The sequence below is a fragment of the Seriola lalandi genome, unplaced genomic scaffold, assembly GCF_002814215.2.
Source record: "Seriola lalandi dorsalis isolate HSWRI2012SDOR001 ecotype SW California unplaced genomic scaffold, Sedor1 jcf7180002054678, whole genome shotgun sequence".
Taxonomy (NCBI): Eukaryota; Metazoa; Chordata; class Actinopteri; order Carangiformes; family Carangidae; genus Seriola; species Seriola lalandi.
Window position 1 is genome coordinate 1,604,451 of NW_019525231.1, and position 24,073 is coordinate 1,628,523.

At 39.9% G+C, this 24,073-nt stretch overlaps 3 protein-coding genes across 3 annotated transcripts; all 3 read left to right on the forward strand.

Annotated features, from left to right (window-relative positions):
• The first annotated feature begins 150 nt into the window (after positions 1–150).
• Positions 151–5,127, forward strand: ntan1 (N-terminal asparagine amidase). Its single transcript, XM_023422127.2, has 10 exons — positions 151–399; positions 950–1,052; positions 1,458–1,523; positions 1,632–1,740; positions 1,848–1,921; positions 2,017–2,070; positions 2,171–2,224; positions 2,318–2,415; positions 2,995–3,108; positions 3,673–5,127. Exons 1-10 carry the CDS (start codon positions 319–321, stop codon positions 3,841–3,843), a joined length of 924 nt encoding a protein of 307 aa, XP_023277895.1. The 5' UTR covers positions 151–318; the 3' UTR covers positions 3,844–5,127.
• Positions 5,128–5,234: 107 nt separating this feature from the next.
• On the forward strand, positions 5,235–10,427 carry LOC111666703 (mpv17-like protein). The gene is made up of 4 exons (XM_023422128.2): positions 5,235–6,564; positions 7,244–7,314; positions 7,770–7,799; positions 8,265–10,427. The coding sequence occupies exons 1-4, from the start codon at positions 6,261–6,263 to the stop codon at positions 8,508–8,510; spliced, it is 651 nt and encodes a 216-aa protein (XP_023277896.1). The 5' UTR covers positions 5,235–6,260; the 3' UTR covers positions 8,511–10,427.
• A 687-nt stretch (positions 10,428–11,114) lies between these two features.
• Positions 11,115–24,035, forward strand: bmerb1 (bMERB domain containing 1). The gene is made up of 6 exons (XM_023421999.2): positions 11,115–11,408; positions 15,740–15,860; positions 18,534–18,607; positions 21,045–21,159; positions 22,195–22,277; positions 22,393–24,035. Exons 1-6 carry the CDS (start codon positions 11,321–11,323, stop codon positions 22,509–22,511), a joined length of 600 nt encoding a protein of 199 aa, XP_023277767.1. The 5' UTR covers positions 11,115–11,320; the 3' UTR covers positions 22,512–24,035.
• Positions 24,036–24,073: the final 38 nt, after the last annotated feature.

Sequence of the window (24,073 nt, forward strand, 5' to 3'; positions counted from 1 at the left end):
TAGTAATTATACGTAGCTTCGTTTCGATAGAACCAACACTACGTCAAATGTTCGCCTAGTGAAAATGGTGCATTCCATTGGTGTGGGTCCTCGTGCCTTTTAACAGTTGGTGGCGGTGTATCAGAAACCACGAGCCTCTCTTTAGGAGGAAACCGTAGAAGAAGAAAGCTTGCCAGGAAGTTACAGCCGACGAACTGGTCCTGTGGCTGCTGCGATATGTGGATAATATGAGACATTCAGCTATTAGAATATGAAGTTACTGATCTTTGTAATAGTTTGGTAACCAGCTGATTTTAAAGTGGACTTTGCTTCAGGGAAATGCCTTTGTTAATTCAAAATAGAGGACTAGAGCGCATAAGTGCGACAGCGGAACTGTTCGACAAATATCCACATTTACAGGTTTGTTCCCAGAAAGTGTGGCTAAATTTAGCTTGCTGAGAAACTGTCGTCCCCTATTAACAGTATTTTTTAGTAGCTAATCGCTTCATAACAAACTGGCGGTCAATGCTAAAGAGAACGTATTACCGGATTGGGCTGTGAGATGTGGTAAACGCAAATCGGTAATGGACGATAAAGCATACTATCATATAATCATATCTTGTTACATCTAAAGTTGTGTAACTAATTGTAAATTCCGTGCATGTTCCTAAAAAAGAAGAAATAGAAATATCACTTAAATGAGAAATGTTTGAAACTTTTGATGACTCCTGTCTTATTATTAATTGATGATAGATGATGTAAAATGACATTGACAAGGATTGTCAAATAATAATAAAACGAACCAGAGCCCAAAGTTGAAGGTTTACAGTCTGTATTAATACCTATGAAGTAACACTAATGATTAAATGATTACACCTACAGTGTACTGGTTTCACTGTAACAAATCTGCAATGGCCAGCATCAGTTTTGACATTTGTGCTAAATTATACTTTTAACTCTTATGTCACAGGAAAACGCAAGAACATTTCGCTCCATGCCGCTTGTCGATGTCGACCCAAAGTGCCTCTTGTATGTCCAACAGAGAGAGTTTGCTGCAACAACACCAGCAGACAGTAAGTGAAGCTATACATGATGGAAACAGATCATCTAAATATCAACTCGTCTCTTTTCTCCATCACACAAATGTTATTCTGAATTCTATAGCAAATCTTGTTAAGATATACAAATCAAATTGTAAAATTTAGGCGAATAGGCCCCAGCCATTTTTATTGATTTTCAACAATCCATCATTGAAGAGACAGAGGTAACTTTGTCTCCATCAGCAGCAGCCTCAGTTGTCCATAATGCAGTAAGTTTAGCCACACCACGTTTTTTGAATAAGGAGCACTGGTCTGGTTAGACAGTTAGGTCTGAAATGTTGCAATTACAACACCTCTAACTGACTCCCAAATACTTCTCCAGGTTAACCATTCTGGATCATGATGGTAATACATGCTTTCTTATCCCATCTTTCACAGATTGTGTTTCAGTAATTGGATCTGATGATGCCACCACCTGCCATTTGGTTGTGCTGCGACACACGGGTACTGTTCCTTTCATGAGGTTTATGCTGTGTGCCTTATTCTGCCGATGTGTACAGTTTGTAACGGCATTTTTAATAACTGCCATGGTTGAATTGTATTATTTCTTAGGAAGTGGAGCTGTTTGCATCGCTCACTGTGATGGGTCCAGCACTTGGTCTGAAGTGCCGCTCCTTGTGAAGGCTGTCACATCATTGAGTAACGTGAGCAAGGAGGGAAGGTATGAAACACTCAGACAAACACACATGGTAACGGTGCACATCACTCAATTTGAGCTTCCTTTTCAAATATTTCTTCTACTTCTTTCCTTTGCTTTCTGTTATGTAGGCTTGAGCTCCATCTCGTTGGGGGATTTAACGATGAGTCAAAGACATCCCATAAACTCAGCCTTAACATACTGGGTATAGTCCTCTAAGCTATCTCATGTGTCATTGTAAAATTATGCCGACAGCATTTGAACTTTGTAAAACTTAAAGGACTCTTTTCCTCTTTACAGCAGCATTCCAGAAACAGAAAGAGGACATTCATCTGGAAATATGTTGCATCACAGGTAGCTTTAATACTTTCATGTTACTTTTTTCATATTGTTTAGAAATATCCTACCAATCATACTTTCATCCAGTTAACCCTTCTGGTCTCTTTTGTTGTAGAAATGAATGACGTTGTTGTTGATGGAAATCACAGACCGATAGTATATGGAATAGGTAAGTGATGAATATGCTAAAGAGCAAGAACGATGCACTGTCTTCATGGCATATGACCTTTAATATATTGTGTCTATGTTGGTTTCTGCACAGGTGTAAATGTTAAAACAGGGGATGTCTTCCCTTCGTCATTCACTCATAAAGGACCTGCAGAGGAGCTGCGATCAGCACGGACCTTCGCTGGGGAACAGGTGATTTACAATACCAAGTTTGTTTTCTATGAATAATATGGACATTTCTGTGTAAACAAATTCCACTTGTGTGATACAAAAACATTATTTTAAGATGGGCTGTAGCTAATGAATATTTTAATTATTAATTAATCTGATTATTTCTTCATTTAACTGATTAATCAGTCAATCTATTACATGTCTGGAAATACTTGAACATTCCCAGAGCCCAAGGGAAAGTTTTCATATTATTTTTTTGTCTAAGTACCATGAATAAATCCGAAGATTTTTAAATTACAAAGGTATAAAAAAGATAACGCGGCAAATTGTCACATTGGAGGAGCTGGAAACAGAGACCTTTTCAACTGTTTTGTTGATAAATTATTTATATACAAACTGTAGCTTGTTTAATTGACTAATTGTTTCGGCAACCTGATATTTTTTTCTAAAATTAACAATGTGTTCATTGTCCAAATATTTTTAATATTTTAACATACTTTGCAGATTACACTTGGGGACACAGTCTCAGTAGAAGACTCAAAAGTAAAAGATGAATGCAAAAATTATAGATCATTAATAAAATGTCTTTTTTCCTTACAGATGGTTGACATATATGACTCAAGTCGGGGACTTGTAAAAATCGGCCCCTGCAAATGGTCTCCAAATCTGGATATTGCCTTCTGGTTGTCACAAAGTGATGACACAATTTTAAAGGTAAAGGTTTGTTGTTTTTTTTTTGTCCTTTTTATATAGCTAAATATTTTTTATGCCACTGTGCCGGCGACTCCTATGTCTGTCTGTCCTGTTCTCGTCAACAAGATATCTCAGTAACGCCTTTCGGGAGTTTATAAACATTCACTTGGACTCAAGGATGAACTGCTTAGATTTAGGTGGTCAAAGGTCAAAGGTCAAAATCACTGATGTCCCAAAGCATGTTTTTGACCATAATTCAAGAATTTGTATACTAATTATGTCCCAAATTAACACAGATATTTAATAGGATCAAATGTCATCAAATTCACTGTGACATTGTTATAATGTTCTGCAAAAAACGCTTCTGGCCATTATTCAGTGCAGTAACTCAGGAACACAAGGAGAGATTGTGACCATATTTCCTGCACCTGGTTGGTGGTGGCATACAACTTCAAAGCGGTAATTCTAGTTTTTCATGCAGGGGTTCTGTTCTGACACAAACACTTCCCAAAATGGGTGAAACAAAGCGCTCTAATAAGTGGCATAAAACTGTTTTTAACTCTGGTCTTTCTCTCTCTTGCTCAGTACCTGTCCACCTCTCCGATGGCTGAGCCGCCACACTTCGTCCAGCACATGAAGTCCACCATCCGGTTCCTTTTAGAGCACCCCAACCCCGATAGCCTGTTTCCTGGGGGTCAACCGCAGCTCTACCGCAGGACTGAGAGGGGGGACTGGGAGAGGGCTGTCCAGTCATAGAGGCCTACTCCCATTTTTCACTGAACCTTAACATGGATCCAGACTATTTTTGCCTCTCAGTTAATTGGATACACTGTGACCCTGCCACTCACTGTCTGTTTTTTATTCATTGTGTCTTAACAAGAAGGTGACCCCAGACTGGACCATGTGTCTGCTGAGTGGTTCTCCTGACTCATCTGGCTGGTCCAGTAGAGAGGACAGAGGAAGAATAAGGGATTCTTTTGATGCCTGCCATAGTTAATATCCACTCTTATGAGGGGGCATTAAAGTCTGCACCTTACACCTCCTGCTGTGTTGCAGTAAGTCAAGGTCAATATTCTATGCGTTTAGTATTTTGATCTATTGATTTTTATTTTATTGTTTTTTTTTTTTTAGCCTAATAACTACACCTGCTGAACTTTTTCCAAAGTATAAGTTCAGTTTGTACATGTACAGAATAACATGTAAGTTGTGAATAGGAGCAAACGATTATATTATTTGAAGAATGAAGTAATTGGTTGCTGTTCAGTGGTTGACATTTCCCACATGTACCTAAATGAACCAACAAGGAGTGTATTATGATAACATAACTACCAAAAAAAATTAGACAAAGCCAATGATTGCCTAGATTACCGCAAGTGTCAAGCTCTGATTGATCTTTACCTAATCTAAAGTCCGAAACCAATACATTTCGATCAGAAATCAACCTAAAGATTTATACTTTTGAAATATATGCATGATTTGTAGTTAACAGGCTAAAACATATACTTAAAAATATCTGTATGGCTCTTAAATATAGACTTTGACCTACTGGTGAGGAGCAATTAAAGATGGGTATTTGATGCAGCAACAATGAAGAAATTAATTTCTTTTGGCACTTTGTTTAAAACAGTGAAGAGAGTGCTTATTGCTAAGTTCTGCATTGTTGAAGAGTTGAGCAAAGTTTATTTTTCTCTACAAGTGCACCTTCCTGATGAGAGTGAAATATGATATTTCATTACATACTCTAGATGATGCTGTATACTTGGCTATGAATGTGTATGTTTTAAAAAAATTGCATGTGTAAAGTGTATGGTAATCTGCCAGGGATGATACAGATTCTATTCAAAAGCAAAAAAAAACAAAGCAATTTAACTAGTTTTGTCTTTTTTGAAATGGTTAAAAATTAAAACATCATATACTGTATAAGGCCTTTTCATCAGTTGTGTTATTCAGAAGGTTGCAGGGTGCTTAAAGCATTCAGTGCAACTTGTTGCAACTTGTGGACATGCTGTACCTGTTGCTAAATAAATGTAAATGGCCAAATCTAGTTTGAAAAGCTGAGTAAATGGAGCTGGTGGAAAGGGTGGGAAATGAATTTTTCATGAGTTCAGCACTTAGAAGAAAAGACGTTCTGCCAACCACTTGGTCCAATGCCATTTAAGAACAGTGTAATTAGTGGGTATTACTGTATATCACATTACAGGTTGGAGCCTGACAGATAGACTGGCTAATGGTTTTGGCATAGATGTTGGCATGGTGCATGTCAAGAAACAGCAGCACAGGAATGATAAAGACATTTTTGAAGTAATTTAGAAACAGTGTGTCCATTCTTAGTTTGTCCTTTAGTACAAACTAAATAGTTTCAAACATTCATCCATATGTAAAATCTGCATTCTGTCTGTGTTTATGGTAGTATATACATAATACCCTTTACAGTTAATATAGAGATTACTCTCAGCAAACATATATTTTTTTTTTTAATTTAATGTCAGTACCGGTTTTGGTCTCATGAATCCGGTACTGGCCGGACTTCCTTGTAAATTCACTATTTGTACAAGCTTTCTGTCTGTATCACAGTGGATTTCAGCAGAACGTCATGTCACTCAGGTCTCTGTAAAAGCCCCCGCAGTGGTCCAAAGGTCTCCCGATTGATTCTTCAAATAACCATCTCTTGTACTAGTATTTTTCTCACAGCAAAACCAAATCCTGACACGTTGTCCTGACATGTCCAGGTACTCTAGATGAACCACCATGGTCGCTGAAGGTTTTCAGTGTTGCTCCTCCCTTCGACTCTACTCTGATTTTTCTACGTCAAAAGGGGCGTAGTAATTTTACGCAGAATGAGGCGACCCGGCTGGTGACAGGCTCGCAGTCCCGTGCCGGGTGTCTGATGGTGGTCGACAAGCAAGTATCCTATTTGAGATTAGAATACTTTTTGACCTTCATCATATCAGAAACGTATATACTTTGTCGCTGATCCATCGAAAACCGGACAGAGCTGTACAGTATTTGTGATGCAGCGGAGATCATCACAGAGATGACGCTTGTATAACCGTCAGTACAGTAACGTTTGGCTAGCTAACTCACACCTTTAGTTAACGTCAGCCCACTGGTTCAAATAACACATTTTGATAACATCATATTTGATTCCACGGCGTGACAGTAACCTTAAAATAATGCGAAAGGCGTTTCTGAGACATGTCCGTCGGTTTCCGTGGGTCACCAACGTTACACTGTACGGCTGTCTGTTCGCCGGGGGGGACTTTGTCCACCAGTGGTTCTCGCGGAGGGAGAAAATGGACTGGTCCCACACAAGGAACGTCGCCGTGGTCGCGTTCAGTTTCCATGGCAACTTCAATTTCTTTTGGATGCGGTTCTTAGAGCGGAGGTTTCCGGGCAATTCTGCCAGGATGGTGATGAGGAAACTGTTTCTGGATCAGACCACAGCGGCGCCCCTGGCTACCAGTGTCTTCTACACAGGTCGGTGGGTAGGAGGACACACAGCTCCCCGGGGTCACACCGAGAGCCTCACGGGCAGTTAATAGTTAACTTCAAAGCAGATCACATGTCTGTCAATTTGTAACTTGACCCACGTGCTCTCTGTGCTCTTCTCTGGTGGTGCAAAGATCAGCAGTTGTTCATTGTCCCGTCAAACTAACCTTGACTGGCAGAGGTCACACGAAAGACATAGCTTTCACTGGGGAGATGCGATGCTCCCAGCAGATAACGTTAGATGTGACATCATCAATATAATCACAAGCTTAAATCTGACGGATGTGTATTATACCTATATGGTAATTTACACCAGCGAACAATCACAACACTGTTAAATGCTTCCTTTAACGTTTTTGTGTTTGATTACATTAGAAAATCCTTATTCTAATGCTTAATAAAAACAACGAATATGCTATCATTGTACGGATAATGTTTTCAAGAGAATGTGTTGCAATATTTCTACCAGTATATCAACAACACAGCTTGAAAAAAAATTAATCAATGACATATTGATTGCCATATTGATTATCTTCCCATCTCCTATATACAGCACATGCTGTGCACAGGATTATACGTCCATTGTCTGTAAACCTTCCAGTCAGTCAAATCATTTTCCAGCTGGCAGTCAGAGAATGGACTTTCATTTGTCATGTGTGTCATCCAGGTGTCAGCTTCTTGGAGGGCAAAGAGGACATCCTGGAAGACTGGAGGGAAAAATTCTTGAATACATATAAGGTGAGAAGGAGCAGAGACGGGCTGTCACATCATGTTCTTCCTGCCGGTATCATCTTGAAGTGCTTGTCGCTAAACTGTACTGTAGATTGAGCTGTGATATGTTGTGACAGTGAACTTGTGCCATTTCAACTGAAAATAGAGGAGAAGCTTTAGTGTGCACTCATCCAAAACAGATGCTCAGTGTATTTTTGAGACAGTGTATGTACTTTATATCCACAGTTACGTGTACTGCTAAATTTATCATATATTTATTTCGTTTTGGAAGAGCTCTACTGATGAAGATTTCATGTCTGTATTTTACCCAAAACACAGCTCAGCCACTTGGTCACTAAAGTTGAAAGATAAAGTTTATTTTTTGTCATTAAAGGTTTCAGCTGTGTCAGTAGAGGTTCTCTGCTTATCATTTTGTAAATCTACAAATGACTGCTGTCCTTTCTGTTTGTCTCTCTTCTCAGACAGGGCTAATGTTCTGGCCATTCATGCAGGTAAATATCAACATCTCCTGTGCATAGATGTTCACTCTTGACTTTTGGGAACTATATATGGTAAAGAAAATCTTAAATATAACCACATCTCACTACCAGATTAAACCCGATGTGTGTGTTAGTAAGTGGATCTTTGAGCATAGATTCTCTTCTCTTTTAAAATCTTTCATTTCCTCACATTCCTGTTCATTTCAGTGGCTGTTATAATAAGAACAAAGTGACCCAGATTCAGTTTTCCTCACAATATTTTGAAAGAGAAATCTGTAGAGCAACCCTCAAATAAAGCCAAATCATAACACCAACCCATTTTTTTTAGATTTAAAGAGTCTGTTTACAACAACACATTCAGTAATACTAAGTATGTTGAATTTTTAGGAACTGATATCCGATATTAAATAATGAATGATCTGTAAAATATATGCCAGTAAATAGGAATTAAAATACTGTAATCCCTGTTTCCCTCAGTTTCTGAACTTTGCCTTGGTGCCTCTGTACGTGCGGACCACTTTCACCGGGTGCTGTGCCTTCGTCTGGGCCACCTTCCTGTGCTTCTCACGTCAAAGTGGCGACGGCACAGCTGCTGCTGCTCTGGCATGGTTGTTCCCTCCCAAAGAGGATGAAGCAGAATCCACAAAGGGCAAAGTAGACACTGAAGACAAGATAGTGGCTCCCAAAGATGGAACGGTAGCATCTAAAACCACTCAGAACTGAAAGATGACAAAGACAAAACATTAACAGGGAAACACTGGTCCAAACAGGATACAACTGCTGTCCTGTCTTTGGTTGATGTTGCACTGGCATTGGCAGGGAATGAGATTAAAGTTTCACTGGGATCGAACTAAAAACGTGACATGACGCTGCAAGGTGGTTTGGGAACCAGCGTCAGGCAAATGGAAAGTATGTATTTACAGTTTATTTTTCAATAATCACACATTAGCTCCATGGGAAAATACTGCTCAATACCCTTCCATCGTCATGCTATAGTTCTCATCAGGTTTTAATTGTTGTTTTTATAAATGCAAACAATAGAGTATCAACTGGAAAATACTAAATAATACTGAAAAGATTTATGAGGATGTGTATGTTTGGGAAAGTAGCTGTAACGATGGAGAAATGTGAGGTTGATGTTCCAGATTCCTCTGCTTTTCACGTAAATGAAAAAATGCATCGAGTGTGGGAAAGAATTTTTTCCACTATGTGGAGTGGCAGCTAACATATTAGCTTAGACCTTTAGCTTCATAAAATTTGACTAAAGTTATAAAAACTAAGATATCACTCTCTTTATCAGCACAAGTGCTTAGACTGTTATCTGCAACTGTAACAGAGTGCCTCATCAACAAATCTGCTTTAGCTCCATTTTCCACTCTGGTACAAGATGTGCCAAATACAGATGCACACTGCACAGGTACCAATAAGCAGTTGTATTCTAACGTGCATCTGTTTATTTTTTATGTATAGGTATTTTATACATAATGACCACAATGCACTGAGCAAACAGAAGGGACATAATGGAAAAAAATCATAAAAAACACTTAGACATATCTTAAAATAAATGTTAGATTTCCATATTTTGAGCCATTCTCCTTTTACATCTAGTTATTGTTGTAATGAGATACTACTGACGATTACTTTGACGTTGTCTAATACAGACTGATGAAATTTGTCTCAGACATCCATTTACTTGTGGAAATGCTGCCTGCCTGATGTCGTACTTTATGTTAATGTGATACTGTGGAGTGCTCTCTATGGTCTCTCTTTGCAACATTGCCAAATTGTCCGATGCAGTTTGTTATCCTAACATTTTAAGTTTAAATTTTACCTCCTTGTGAAAATGTCACTTTATAGGTTTGACTTGCCAGCAGCGACTCTTGAAATGTAACATCAGATGCCTCCAGTTTTCTATAGAGGTCATTTTTCTAAATAGAGTGCAGCTCAGTATCCGTATACATAGAGTTTAAAAGGTTTGGGGCAGACTTTTCTCGTCTGTCTCAGCCAAATAATTAACAAGAACATTCAAACGGATGTATCTATTTTTGCTTTTCTGATGTGGTCTGAAACGTAGTTGTAGTTTTGCATTTTGAAGTAGCATAAGCTTGAGACACTGTGTGATTATATTATTTGATGTGTTTCACAGAGCTGAATTAATACCGTATTAATAATACTACAGTGTCTGCATTGGGGTAGAGAAAAAACAATGTAGTCACTGCTGCTGTTTGATCCCTTTTACCAGATGTTTAAATTGCATTCTTAAGTATAGTAACTTAATATTAGTGTAGTATTAGAGTGTTTGTTTCTTATTAATTAATTCTTGATTGTTTATATGCTACACTGGAACTGAAAGGTCAAATCAATGAATATTCCCTCTGTTCATATCAACAGCTGAAGACCGGGTGATACAACTACATGTAACTCAGCAGAGGATTAGTACCCTTCTGTTGTACAGTTTTAAATTTCTGTCTTAATTATTTTGTAACAGATTTTGATATCACAAAGAACAACTACCGGATTAGCATTGTCGGCTATGATGTATTGAACAAATGATTTGGTCACATTTTGCACTATACTTACACTATGTAAATGCTAAAATGAGATAGATACTATTTATTGTTGAATAAATTGAAAACACCACTTTGATTGCAGTGTCTTTATGTGTACATAATAGACCTGCACTTTTCTTATGTTAAATATCACGTGTGATGTTTTGCTGTCAGAGGTGCATCTTGGGAGTGTTTTGGTTTGTGTTCAGACAGAAATATTAATCAGGCGTATGTGTTACTCATCGTTTAGATGCAACTGCGCCTCTGGCTCATCTCTAGTGGGAATATATTAAGAACAATATGTACTTTGTAAGGTCTGCCTGTCACATACTTTATTCTGCAGTCTGTGTTTTCACTCTCTTTGGCATCTGTTTTACTCACTCAGGCTAGCTAAAAAAAAAACTCCAGGCACTTATTAATAACGTCTCTAAATGTATCTAACAATCTTCTCCAACAGATTTCATTGTCTAATTTTACCTTATGCAACTACATGTAGACCCACCTGCCACTTAACCTTTGGCAGTTGTTGTATAAGCATGCTAAATAACAACCAGAGGTACACTTCAGAAAGTCTCTCATATGTCTTTATTAATAATAATAAACACATGATATATATCCAGGCAGAGCTTAGGGGTCTTTAGACATACAAAGAACTAGTTCTTGGACAGGCTGACAATCAAAACTTCGATGCAACTGTGTGTCTGTTGTTTTATTTTTAACGGTATCTCGGTGCCAAGTGGGTGTCTCCCAGGTCCCCCACATCCCTGCCCGCACTGCGCATGCTCCCTACATCCTCTCCTCTTTAGCCACACGTCGAGGGACTTGAAAGCTTGAATAAAGATGCTCAACGTCTCGGGTCGCCGGAACCTTGTCACCGGGTAAAGCTGAGTTATCTGGGAGGACGCACACAGAGGAGACGTGTAGGTTTAGCAGAGGGACATCATCGTTTCTTCTCGGGTTTCGGCGCGCGGGCACTCCAGCGACATGGAACTGAAGAAATCTATTTCGGACACCGAGCGCGCGCTCAGGAGCTACGGCGCCGTGTCGGAAACGGCGTGGACAACGGACAAAGGTACTGTGTGGATTCTGAAATAGCCAGTGAACGTGTCAGTTTTTGCCAACATATGTTTCACTCAGTGAAAATCCAGCGAGCAGGCGGCTCTGAAAGGGTTAACGCGTGACTCACAAAGGTTTGGGATGTATCAGTGGCGGTGCCTTGGTGCTCAAAGGCCTATTAATTTCCCTGCATGAACACTATGGGCAGTGCGCGGTTTGTGAATGAGTCTGAGACAAGGTGTAGCCTCTAAACCACAAACACAGGAAGACCAGCGCATTTAGAAACTTGTGTGTTTGATTCAGCCTGAGCTGGTGCGGAAGCATGAAGCAAGAGCATGGACAGCTTTGAGTCAATACCCTGGTCCAATGATCAATATGTGGGCTATAGCTTTCACATTTAGAGGGACAATTGAGTCATTTCTGTCAAAATTAGAGACAGCTGGCAGTTCGAGAGCATACTTTGTATGTGGTAGGATATATTCCATACTTTTGTTTATTTTAAGAATAACTTAAATTGGGCTGATTTGAAGTACAGAAGCCTTCACAATATTAACAGCTCCCAACAATAAAAGCGTTAATTCACTCAATGCAACAGCCTCAAGCATGATGGTGAGGCTCAACAAACAGCAGAGCTCTTACAGATTCAGGTAAAACATGAAAATTATAGACTGCAAAGCCAGTAAATGAAATGTTTCTATTATTTTGTTCTGTATCTATTAATGTGTCTTGTTATTACTGATTCAGATTGTTTTCTTGGTCAATTAATTGATTATTTGTTCTGTAAATATCAGAAAACAGTAAAAAAAAAAAAGACCACAATATCCCAATGTGAAGTGCTTGAATTGCTTGCTTTTTAGATTTATTTATTTATTTATTTTCTCCGACCAATACTTAAAAACACAAAGATATTCAAATCACAGTGATGTAAAAGCAAATTCTCACTCTGGAGAAATTTATATTTGTGTTTGATAAATGACTCTAATTGGCAATTCATTTTCTGTCAATTGACTAATTAATTAATCATCTGATGTTTTTATCTCTAAACAATACCACAAATTACAGCTTCAAAAATGACAGATGCATAGTTGAACAAACACAGTTTCAACAAACATAAAGATTGTTAGCTGCAGCAGCCATTGTTTTAGACGTTTCTATTATTTTGTCCAATAAACAATTCAGATACTGAAGGGTGATGAATGACGCATGTGTTGACAGAAGCAACACAGTAATGTGATTTCAAATGGGTCCTGGTTGGTTCTGCTGTGGAGAACTCGTCACAGCGGAGCAGGGTGTGAAGAAACTTCCAGATTAAGTCAGAGAAGAAGGGGGAAAAAAAATCTGTGGATATTTTTAGACACAGATCCAGTCATCGCTCTCGCTCTCTGTCTCCCACAAACACAAACACACACATACAGCCAAACAAGACAGAGGTAAAGCAGAGCAAACCTCCCTCCTCCAGGTTCATTTCTTCTTATTTCTAAAACAAATACTGCCTGTGTTTACCTCGCACTTTCCATTTTTTGCTCACCATCTGTTTCTTTTCTTTTGGAGGGGGCGGGGTGTGGAGGGAGGTGAGGGGGGTTAAGAGGCAGCAGCATCAGCAGCACTATGTGTACAGTGTGACTGCAGGATGTGTCAGGGGCGTCTGCATTGGATGTCATACAGATGCTGGCATTTCCCTGGTGCGGAGCCTCCTGTGGCCACGCCACGATCCAGGCTCTCCGGGCTTTATTCCTCATTAAATCATAATCCTGAAGTACACTGATGAGCCAGTTTGTTTTTAATGAAATGGGGTATAATTCAAGCTGATTAATTAGGTGTGTGGTTTACATCTGCCGGTGTTGCTTGCTGAAACTTTGGAGTCAACCTCGCCTGCCCCTGGTGAACAAGCTGCTTTTAATTAGGAAGTATCAAAGCTGTTCTTTCCTCGCAATGTTTTTAAGTCAGAGCATGTGTGAGTGGCTTGCTCAGATGAGGGGGAGCTGTTAACACATTATTGAGCTGGCACGTCACCACCTTTAATAGTCCATTCAGGACTTATTGATGGTGAACACGTGGCTGAGTTTGAGGTGCGTTGTGTGCGAAGAAAAACAAGACAAAGAAAGATGCAGTTCATATCGTCCGGTTTCTATCATCAGCAGACACCATTGGGTGATGATTCAACATCAGCGAGGCACAAACAAACCGGGCCCTCCTGTGCAGACTTCTGTCTGCTGTGGTGAGTCAGCTCCGTCCTCAGCAAGCATCCACGAAAAGTACCACAAAGACAGACTGCAGTTTGTGCTGCTGCAGGAGGACGAAGAGCTGAGCCAGTCCTCTAATGTTACGAGAGATACTGGGGAGAAACGTCGTGCATCACGTTTGACAGCTCAGGATTAAAGATGCAATTGTTTGTTTACTCAGGTGTATTAAAACCTATCAGGGTGTGGACTGTGGATTTTGTCCTTTTACTGTGTAGTTGTGTAAAGAAGGGATCACTTTACAGCCAGTATGGAGAGGAGCATAATGATTACACTGCACAACTCTTTTAATGAGCATATGGAAAACTGAGTGTCCATACGGTGTTCAGAAATCTGAATATTTGAAGACATTTTTGAGTAAAAAAAAAGTCTCTGGTTCCGGCCTCTCAAATGTGAACATGTGCAAGTTTCTGTGATTATATACAGAATATCTTTTAGTTTTGGACTGTTGGTCGCATGAAGACATGTAAAGACATCACCTTGGAAAATGGCAAAGGACATTTTTCTAACATTTTATAGACCAAAAAATGAATTATAGAAGAAAACAATCAGCATATCACTCAATAATGAAAGTCAGTGTTACTTGCAGCCCTGACATGTTTACAGGAAAATGACAACAGGTGCATTTGTTGGTTCTGGGAAATATTTATGTTGTGCACTTAAGTGGAAGATTACTGCTGTTAATGATTCGGGTCTTTAGAGAAACGAAGTGAAGATTGACATATGATTGATGGTATTTTATTGTATTGTAGCATTGCAAGATGTTTTTGAGATTCTTTACTTTAAGTTTTACCTTTGTTTAAAGCGTTACTCTGGTGATTAAGTGTTACTTCTCTATAATCAGGGAACCTGTGAGAGACTGATTAAAAAAATGACTAAATAGAAACAGTAGAGCCCAAAATATCCTGACTTTTAGCCCCTTGTATAAATCATGTCCCAAAAACCCTGGATCCTTAACTTCCCATGATGCAACTTGTCTTTCAGTTGACCCTCCCTGCCTGGTAAAAAACCCTCGTCTTTTAAAATCCACAAACTTCCATCCTCAAATTGTGTAAAGCTCTGTCCACAGCCACAGAAGTATCACTCATCATGACAGGCTGATCTTCATGTGTAAAATTGTTGTGGTCTTCCTTTAAAGATCTGCGATGGAGATAGATGGGAATATTGGGAGAAAGGAGCTGGATGACAATGCAGCAAAGGTCCTGAAGAGGAGGGACCAGGGCACCTCTGTACTCCACATTTAACTTCAGCTCCACTCTTAATATGAATGCCGCACTGTTTATCTGTTGTTTGTATGACGTAAGATGCTGGTGAGGTCAGTCTGTTGCAGGTGCTGCAGCATTAGCAGTGGTCAGTGCATTGATCAGAGCAATAAGTGTTTGGTCAGTGTAGTAAGAGTTTGGTGGTTGCAGTGTGAGTCTGTGGTCCAGCTCAGGAAGGAAAAACCCGATCAGCAACAATCCACAGCTGATCATTGATCCATGTTAGGATTTTTTGTCAGCAGACACTTATCACAGTGCCTGTAATATATTCTTAAATCCTGGTACATTTTCATGTGATTGAAGGCTTTCAAACAGTCTTTGTGCCTGAGGCACTGCTGTGACTCTAAATTTCCAATCACCATTACATATGCTGCTCTCTTTCCAAATACCATGTTCTTGGCTGCTGTGAAACCACATATCGAGGAGGGATGAGGTGAGAACTGTGTTTGCCAAGAAGCTGACGCTTTGAGAAAGTTTGCAAGGATAAAAAGACAGGATTTAAGAACTCTTGGATGCAACTGCCATATGAAATCATAGGAGAATGAACCTACCATTAAAACTTCAAATGAGATACGGGCATTGTGCCACTGGAATCTGTAATTTGGCCACATGTAGTGTATTCTCTGTAATTTAGAAATCCAGAAAATAAACTTCGAACTCTTAAACACTGTCCAAGGTGAAGAGAATTGCATAACAGACAAGACTAAAGCAGAGCTGTCCTTGTGGAGGAAAAACAGTCTCTCTACTAGAGTGCCAGATGTTTGTTTCTCCTGCTCGCCCCTGGCTCTCTCTTTTTTATTCCTCCTTATTCATTTTACTGTGTGTTTTATCCCCCTGCCTCTCAGGTCATTCAGACGTGTCCATGGCAGAGAGCACCATGTCTCCAGAGGAGATCGAGGTGGAGATGACTCGTATCCAGCGCCTGCGAGAGGTCCTGGTGCGCCGGGAGTCAGAGCTGCGTTTCATGTGAGTTGCGGAAGTGTTGGTTTCTGTGTTTTTGTAGCACCACATGTACCAGAATGTGACAAAGATTTAATCATTACAGTGTCACAACGATCTCTGTTGCTGTCCTTGAGTGGATAATGAGACTGGCCTCGTTGCCATGACACAGCTGACACTCTCATGACGCACTGCAAAAACATTCAAGTGTTGTGTTGTCTTTGTGATATAAGTCGGCTGTTTTAAGACTGTTCGATACTGAAGGCAGCAGTCCATTAGTCTATTGATTACCCAGAGGCCAATAGCAGTCGAATGAGTCACAATGATGAACTTGTTGGCTCCTCATCAACAATAACTTCCAGGATGATGGATCAGTGTTCGGGACGACATTCTGTGTTATTTCCTCCGTCTAAACTCTCGCTGCCTTCTTCACAGGAACGCTGTGTCTGCACTTTTTCTGCAGCGTGACGACATGGATGTGGATAAACTGATCAAACAAAATGAATTTAATACTGTAAAGTACCGATTTGGTGTCTCATTGTATTGTTCAGTAAAGACTAGGCTTTGAAACTAATAATTACTTTCATTCTGAATTTATCTGCAGATAATTATCTCAATTAATCTTTGAGAAAACTGAATAACGCTCAGCACAGCTTCTTAAAGCCCATGGTGATGTCATCGGATGTCTAATATACACTTTTATTATAATGTTAGACAAGGAAAAGCAACAAATTCTGCCATTTGAGCAGCTGAAACCATTACATTTTTCATGATAAATGACATAAATGATTGATTGATCTGTTGATAGACTAATTGATTAGCAGACCAATCAGTGCTGCTCTAATACAAACTCATGGTACATGTAGGGTTGGACAAAATGACAATATATACTGTGAGATGGTTGGAGATATATTTATCATCCGTAAGAAATTTTGCTGTAACATTTGTATTTAATATCCCTGAAATATCTTTAGTTGCATTAATCCATTAGAGGCGGTGTTACATATCAGTGAGCAAGAAGATTTTTGCATCAATAAAATTAAATACCTTTTTTTTTTTATTATTGAATTTGTAGGACTAGCTGACAATATTAAGAATAGCAGTTCTGTAATTTCTCTGTTTGATTTCACAATATTTTGATTGCTTAATATAAAACTACTTATACTGTGATACTGTGAGGATTTTATATTTCATTCATACATGTACTGTATATTGGACACTCCTAGCATATCAATGTGTTTCTGTGTCGGTTTGTTGAGTTCAAATGATGTTTTGTTGCCATATCTGTTTATGTTATGTAAAACAGAGATTTTTTCTTTTTGTTACAAACACTGTGCTGTTGAAAACCCACTCTTGGTGAGCCAGGAAAAATGCATAGTACTATTACACATTACTGCAAATTTATAAAAAACAAATTGACTGTGGAAATAGAAGCCAGTGTCTCAGGCAGTTTATTTTTCTCTGTCAAAACTATATCAGATCGTATCACCACTCTAACATATCCAACTAAACAGTGTACTTTGTGGGTCATTACACCCCTAACATCTGAAGTGTGGCAGTTGTTGTGTCGGATGAAGCTGATACACGTCTTAGAGTCCTCACTCAGTTAATAATGTTTGTTCACACGCCCACTTGAAAGGCTTCATTAGGCCGCCACGCTGCTTATTGCTTACGTCTCTGTTGTCAGGCTCTGTGTGACTCAAAATGGCACATAAACACACATACACACACACACACACACACAAAAACTAGCAGATGGTGTGTCAGAGTGCAGAAGCTGCAGGAATCCACAGATAGCGTTGAAAGGGTGAAGGGAGAAAAAGAAGCGACATGGGGGAGAAAGAAGGAGGAGGGCGGTGTAAAACCGAGCAACCGGGATAAATGCAGAGAGTGAGAGGAGGAGGAGGAAGGAGGAAGGAAGCTGTGGATGAGTCATCGGCCTGATCTATCACAGGGAGAATTAAATCTGTGGAAGCTGTCACTGCTCCGCAGAGAGAGGGAGGGAGGTGGGGATTTAGGAGGAAGAAGAGGGGAAAACGTCGAGGCCCTGAGGGTGAGACGTCAGGGCTGCAGGAGGCTCAGAGAGCAGCGTGGACTGATTGATGGTGCATGTTTTCCATCTGCACACATTCTCCTGATGTGTGACACATGGGGGGCTGAGGCTGTGAAGTCTCAATGACAAGTAGTACAGTGATTAGTGCTGAAGTGATTTGTCAATTAATCAATTATTCAGTTGACGGAAAATAAATTCAAAACAATTTTAATAGCTGATTCATTATTTTAGTGATTTATTCATCAAAAAATGCCAAACATTCACTGAAATGTTAGCATTTGAATTTATATTATTATATATTGAATATCTTTGGTTGAAAATAATCTGTTGTTGGGATGTTGCATTTTACATTTTATTTGTATTATTATATGGGCTACATTTAATGAGGGTATTGCAATAAATAAATAAATAAATCTCACAATATAATACTCACAATATTTAACATCACCAAGATTAGATATTAAAAGGTAAGGTTTTTTATAGCATTTTTTGATAGAGATCCTTCCAACTGTTATTTCAACTGCATCTGCTTTTCTTACAGGCTTTGTTATAAGATATAAGAGTCTAACATCATTTCAGTCCAATAAAGATAAACAAAGTGGAAGCGGAAGCCAGTGATTTAATGTTTTCTTTTTCATATTTTTCAGGATGGATGACATCCAGCTCTGCAAAGACATCATGAGTTTAAAGCAGGAGCTGAGACAGATTGTCGCAGTACCAGGTACAGTTCTAACACACACACACACACGCACACGCACACATACATACACATACATTTATTCTGCCACACAAACAACCGACATCAGGAAAACCAGCTGTAAGCCTTTCAGGAAATAAACCTCTCAGAATTGATCCTCTGTGTGTGAAACTGTCCATCCACGCTCTCTGTCTGAGCTCCACCAAAAATAGAGTTTTTGGCACAAAGTGTTTGTGTTTGTAGCTCGCCAGAGTCCCATAACCTCAGCAGGCATCATGGTGATTTACAGGAAGTGTCAGTTCACTAAACTACGCAGGACTGATCGTAAGTCTCAGGGATGTGTGTGAGTTATGAGGGAGAGATCATCATACACACACAAACACACATGCATCATTACTGTGAAGGCAATATGAGCTGGGGGAAGCTTTACAGACAAGGTGTCTCAATACTGAAATAAATGAATCCTTTTGACTCCCCGGATTGTTTTTGAAGTGCAGAGCACAGTATCAAATATTTGTCCAACTCCTCAGTCCATTCTGCTATTGTCTGTGTATCTGTGCTGCTGCTGCTGCTGCTGCTGCTGCTGCTGCTGCTGCATCACCCATAGTAACAGATCCATAAAGCTCTGCACACAGAGAACCTAGCAACAGAATGAAAACACACCTCTTCTGTGAGTATTCACATCATGTGTCAGGGTGTGTGAACAGGACGGGCAGGTGTCTGTTCAAGGACACACATGCAGCAGCAACAGGACGCATGGGTGCTCATCAGATGTTTTTGGGAGAGAAACTGTGGGACACTGTGTGTCAAACACAGTGAGGGTTTTTTAACCACATGGCAGAGAGTATAAAATAACAGAAACACCACACAATTTAATGTAATCCAATACAACAGAGCTGTTTTAGTGCTGTTGTTGGTGTTGATTTGATTCAGGGCTGTAGCCACGACTCAAAATATTGAGGGCATGAATCCACACAGTGCGAACCCCCCAGATACCAACAAGGAAAGCTGACAAGACAAATCCAATTTAAAGCGATCGTGGACAGCAGTAACCGTGGCAAAAAGGCAATCACAGGATCATGTTAAATGCTGAAACATGGTTTAATAGAAGCATAAATAGAAAAGATGTATAAAGAGAACTCACTCTATCAGGTAAACAACAATACATGTCTAAAGTTAGCTGACATTAGCTAACATTAGCCACCACAAGCTACCAAGAACAAGTGAAGCTCTAGAATCGAAACCTTTGAGCTGAGCAAAGTATTTTCTGTGAATTCAACTTTTAATTTGTAAGAGGAAGAAAATGTCTTAACTTAAAGGTCCACTTACACACTCGCTTGTGACCATATCACATGGTCCTCATCAGCAGTAATTAGATTTTTCATGTTTTATTTATTCATTTTACTTGGATTACATTTAAATACAACTCTGTCATTTGTTTGGTTTTGTAGGATGAACACTTACATTCAACAAAAAATGAGGATGTGACCTCACTCCTCAACGGAGGCTTCAAGCTTTGATTGGTTTGCATTGTACTGTTAGGTGTCCCTGTTACATTGTCTGCCCCCCTGTCCATTTAGGATTACTGGTCACACAAACTGCACTCTGTCAGGCAAAAACTGCCCCTCATTGCCATTCCCATGAGCCACTGGGGCCTCATGTATGCAGTCGTTGGGGGGCTCTGGCATCCCATTTACTCCAAACTTGCACAATGAGAGTCACATGACAAACAGACCCTGCATGCTGCCGCTCCTGCTCCTCTGACATTGGGGTTTGTGCGTGGCAGCCATGCGCCCCTCAGATTGTCCTGCACCCCCTGGGGGATACACACTGGAGCTGCACTGCTCCGCTCTATTTCCAGATGGGAGAAAGAGCTGATGCTTGCAGTCATTTTTCAAACCCTTTTTTCAAAGTAGCCTAGATACCGGCAGAGCCAAACAACCTGCCTCTGCAGCTGTCGGCGCATGTGTCTGTGTGTGTGTGTGTGTGTGTGTGTGTGTGTGTGTGTGTGTGTGTGTGTGTGTGTGCTCTTTGTTTGGTGTGTTCATGTGTGTCTTTTCCTGTGCTGCGGAGCGTGAAGGTTAGGCAAGTGAGACAAAGCACAGTGGATGTTGCGTTTGTGGATCTCTGAATGCAAATTTCTTCTCCAAATGAAACTAAAAACAGAGCTCTCTAGCATTTGCATAATTAAGATAGTGCCTTATTTGTTATAAATTATACATGAGTGCAGAATTAAGGGTCTGTTTGTGATGTGACTCAGTGTTTAAGAGCCAGCTGACTTTGCTGTAAAGTCAGTTTTTTAACGTGAGTTGCAAGTAACTCCATGTACAGAACCTGCATTTATATTTTACACCAGGAAATAAAAGAATTTCAGTTTCAGTTCTGCCTACTCGTCCTTCCTTTCAGGCATCTATTTATTGGTTTATGACTTTCATTCATTTTCTTCCTTCCTTTCCTCCAGAGAAAGACAAAAACAAGAAGCACAGGCAGCGGGAGGAGGAGCTGATCCTGAAGATCCATAAACTGGTACAGAAGAGGGATTTCCTGGTGGATGATGCTGAGGTGGAGAGATTAAGGTAGAGCGCTCCAACGTGTAGGCTCACTCAATATCCGGGACGTTGTCCCCGGGAGCGGACTGTCTGTTTGTTTGCTAGTACTGTAAACAAACAGACAGTGCCAGAATGAAGTGCATCCACTGTTTCTTCATTTGATGCACAGGCTGGTTGAGAAACAGCAGGAGGAGACTCATTAGAGTAAACTTGTGGAGCAAATGTGAGCATGACTGAAGGCAGGGGACAGGGTCACTTCATCACCACAACACTGCCTGCTGTGTGTGTGTGTGTGTGGGAGTGAGGCTGACTGATGACCGTGGCTGTGCATTGTCATTTTCTTCTTCCTCCTCTGCTGCCACAGATAACCCCACAGAGTGTGACACAAAGATAACATTCATATAGACATGATAGAAAATGATGTAAGATCACTGGCTGGTTTTAAATCACTGGGTGAGCAAAAAATGTCTTTGTAAGTGTAATATCAGATTGTTATTTGTCATTTTAAACAGCTTAATCAGAATTAGTCTTTACGATGCACTGAGTCACAATAGAACCGTGAGTTAATGTTCTGATATATAAAGGCCACATTCAGCCCCAGTTTGTGCTTCTTGTGTATCATTAGACTCAAGTCACAGAGCTCTGCTTCAGTCTTTCCCTAACCATCGTTGACAACACAAAAAGCTACAAAGGCGAGGCTGTTTATTCACCAGCTGTTAACACATGATTGCTTATAAAATATAAAATAATGTAGAGAAGCATTAATATAGATACAAATACTTGATAATAAAACTTTACAAAACTTAAGCGTGGATCACATTTTACAAACTTCCATGAATGGGAAAGTGTGTCCAAACCTTTGACTGATACTATATATATTTATATATTTCAGTGGCATATCCTTTTGTTTCATTGTTGTACATAGTCTACGGATGCTAAATGATCAGACATTTATGTTTAAGAGAAACAGGTGTTTAGCTCGAGGCCACACTGTCCAATCAGCGCCAACTGTATTGTTATAAGTCAGGCAAACCCAACTAAGATGTGACTGTCGTACCTCAGAGAGCAAGAGGAGGACAAGGAGATGGCTGAGTTCCTCAGACTGAAGCTGATGCCTCTGGAGAAGAAGCTCAAAGTCGCACAAAGTGAGTGAGAGATTTAAAAATAACCTGCACGCACTATCTGAAAGAGACAGAGGGTATTGTGCACTTCCACTTGTGATGGTGTGAACATTTCTCTTTCCTTTATCTTTGTGATAAGATCCTCCAAAGCCCAAGAGACAAATCCTGGAGCCGCCCCCCAACAAACCATCCATCACCAAGTCAGGAGTGGCCATCATTAAGGACTGCTGTGGAGCCACCCAGTGTGTCGTCATGTAACTGACAGAGACCTCTTTATGACCCAGTCCACGTGTCAGACACAACACACTCACATCACATGACATGCCATTTATAACTTCCTGTGACTCAGAGAAACCCGGTCAGCCAGGTCTCCCCTGGACTCTGTGAAGGAGTCAGGTTAGTTTAAACAGCTTCAGCCACAAAGGGTCAGCCAGAGGTTTGGACACCGATACCTAATCAGTACCCGAGGAGCTTTTGTAACTAAAGACAACAGAAATTAAAAATGATGAGGGAGAAACATGGGTATTGTAGATAAAAATAAATCTAATATATAAGTGTGTTAATTGAGAAACAGATTTCATTATGCAACATTCCTTTTCAAGATGGCGATGTGGTTTACGACGATGTGTCTGATACACAGTACATGTCGGAAGAGAACTACAAGCACAAGGTCCACATAGTGAACTGTGAATGCTGGGTTTCTCTGTGTGACAGGAAAAAAAACAAACATCTGCTTTCACCTCATCACGTTTGGTAATGGATATTTCCAGACCTGCAACTCTACATATTTATCATTGTTACTAAGTGGGAGGAACACATGGTTCAGACAAACAACAGGGCTGCACATTGAGTGAACAATGTAAACTGGGTTGGAAATGGTAGAGGACAGTGACAACCAGTGGATGATTTTGCAGTGGAGCGGAGGAATATTTTTGAGCAGCAGAATAATTCTCTGAGCGTAGGGAATTGGCCGATTAAAAATGTCTAGTCACTAAACTCTTAACCATTAACAGACACACTTCAAGAAGAGACTCAATGCTGACGTGCCGCTGCAAACACTGCTGATAAACAGGGGCCACAAAACCAAACTGTAGGATTATGATAGTGTTAAGAAAATGTATAGGGAAATAGGTTTGGACAAAATTATAACTTAAGATCATTTTGTAGCACTACAATGAAATGTGTGTCCAGACTTTTACTTTACACTCTATAAAGGCTAAAACCAACAGCCATACAACCCCGTATGTCCCACTTTTTAAACTAACATTGTTATTTTGGTCAACCCCTGTATATGCCAACACTTACACCATTTTATAATACATGGATTTTTTTCTTTTAATAAATGATCCACTTGCTCATTCCTATAATGCAGCACCTCCCCGGCCATACTGACATCATCGCAGCCATCAGCTACCGGGAAATACTGACTGTGGTAGTATGACATCATTCATAGTTATTATGGATATTGCAAATATTGCTGACAAACAACTTGCATCCTCTGAATTTAGTCTTGCGTTTTTATGATAAACACCAGGAAATGAATGCAACTTTCTTGCAAATGCCTACAATAGATGGTGTATGTTTGAGTGTGTTTAGGACTTTAGTGACTCATGTCAAGCAAAGTGTTGCTCTTTGTCACTTTACCTTCCTTCTGATAACTTTAGCGTTCTGTAGTAGTAGTAAATTTACGAAGGTCCAAATGTTGAATATTGAACAAATATGCAGAAGATAAGCTGAAACTACCTGTACATATATGTTTAAATAAAGAGCATCTTTCAGGAACATGCTGGGTTTCCTGTGATTCCTTAAAACAAACAAAA

Coding starts and splice junctions, on each gene's coding strand:
- bmerb1 (XM_023421999.2), top strand. CDS start 11,321: ATGGAACTGAAGAAATCTATTTCGGACACCGAGCGCGCGCTCAGGAGC. Junction 21,160..22,194: donor GCTGAGGTGGAGAGATTAAG/GTAGAGCGCTCC, acceptor GTCGTACCTCAG/AGAGCAAGAGGAGGACAAGG. Junction 22,278..22,392: donor GAAGCTCAAAGTCGCACAAA/GTGAGTGAGAGA, acceptor CTTTGTGATAAG/ATCCTCCAAAGCCCAAGAGA.
- LOC111666703 (XM_023422128.2), top strand. CDS start 6,261: ATGCGAAAGGCGTTTCTGAGACATGTCCGTCGGTTTCCGTGGGTCACC. Junction 6,565..7,243: donor TACCAGTGTCTTCTACACAG/GTCGGTGGGTAG, acceptor TGTGTCATCCAG/GTGTCAGCTTCTTGGAGGGC. Junction 7,800..8,264: donor TGTTCTGGCCATTCATGCAG/GTAAATATCAAC, acceptor TGTTTCCCTCAG/TTTCTGAACTTTGCCTTGGT.
- ntan1 (XM_023422127.2), top strand. CDS start 319: ATGCCTTTGTTAATTCAAAATAGAGGACTAGAGCGCATAAGTGCGACA. Junction 400..949: donor ACAAATATCCACATTTACAG/GTTTGTTCCCAG, acceptor CTTATGTCACAG/GAAAACGCAAGAACATTTCG. Junction 1,922..2,016: donor ACTCAGCCTTAACATACTGG/GTATAGTCCTCT, acceptor TCCTCTTTACAG/CAGCATTCCAGAAACAGAAA.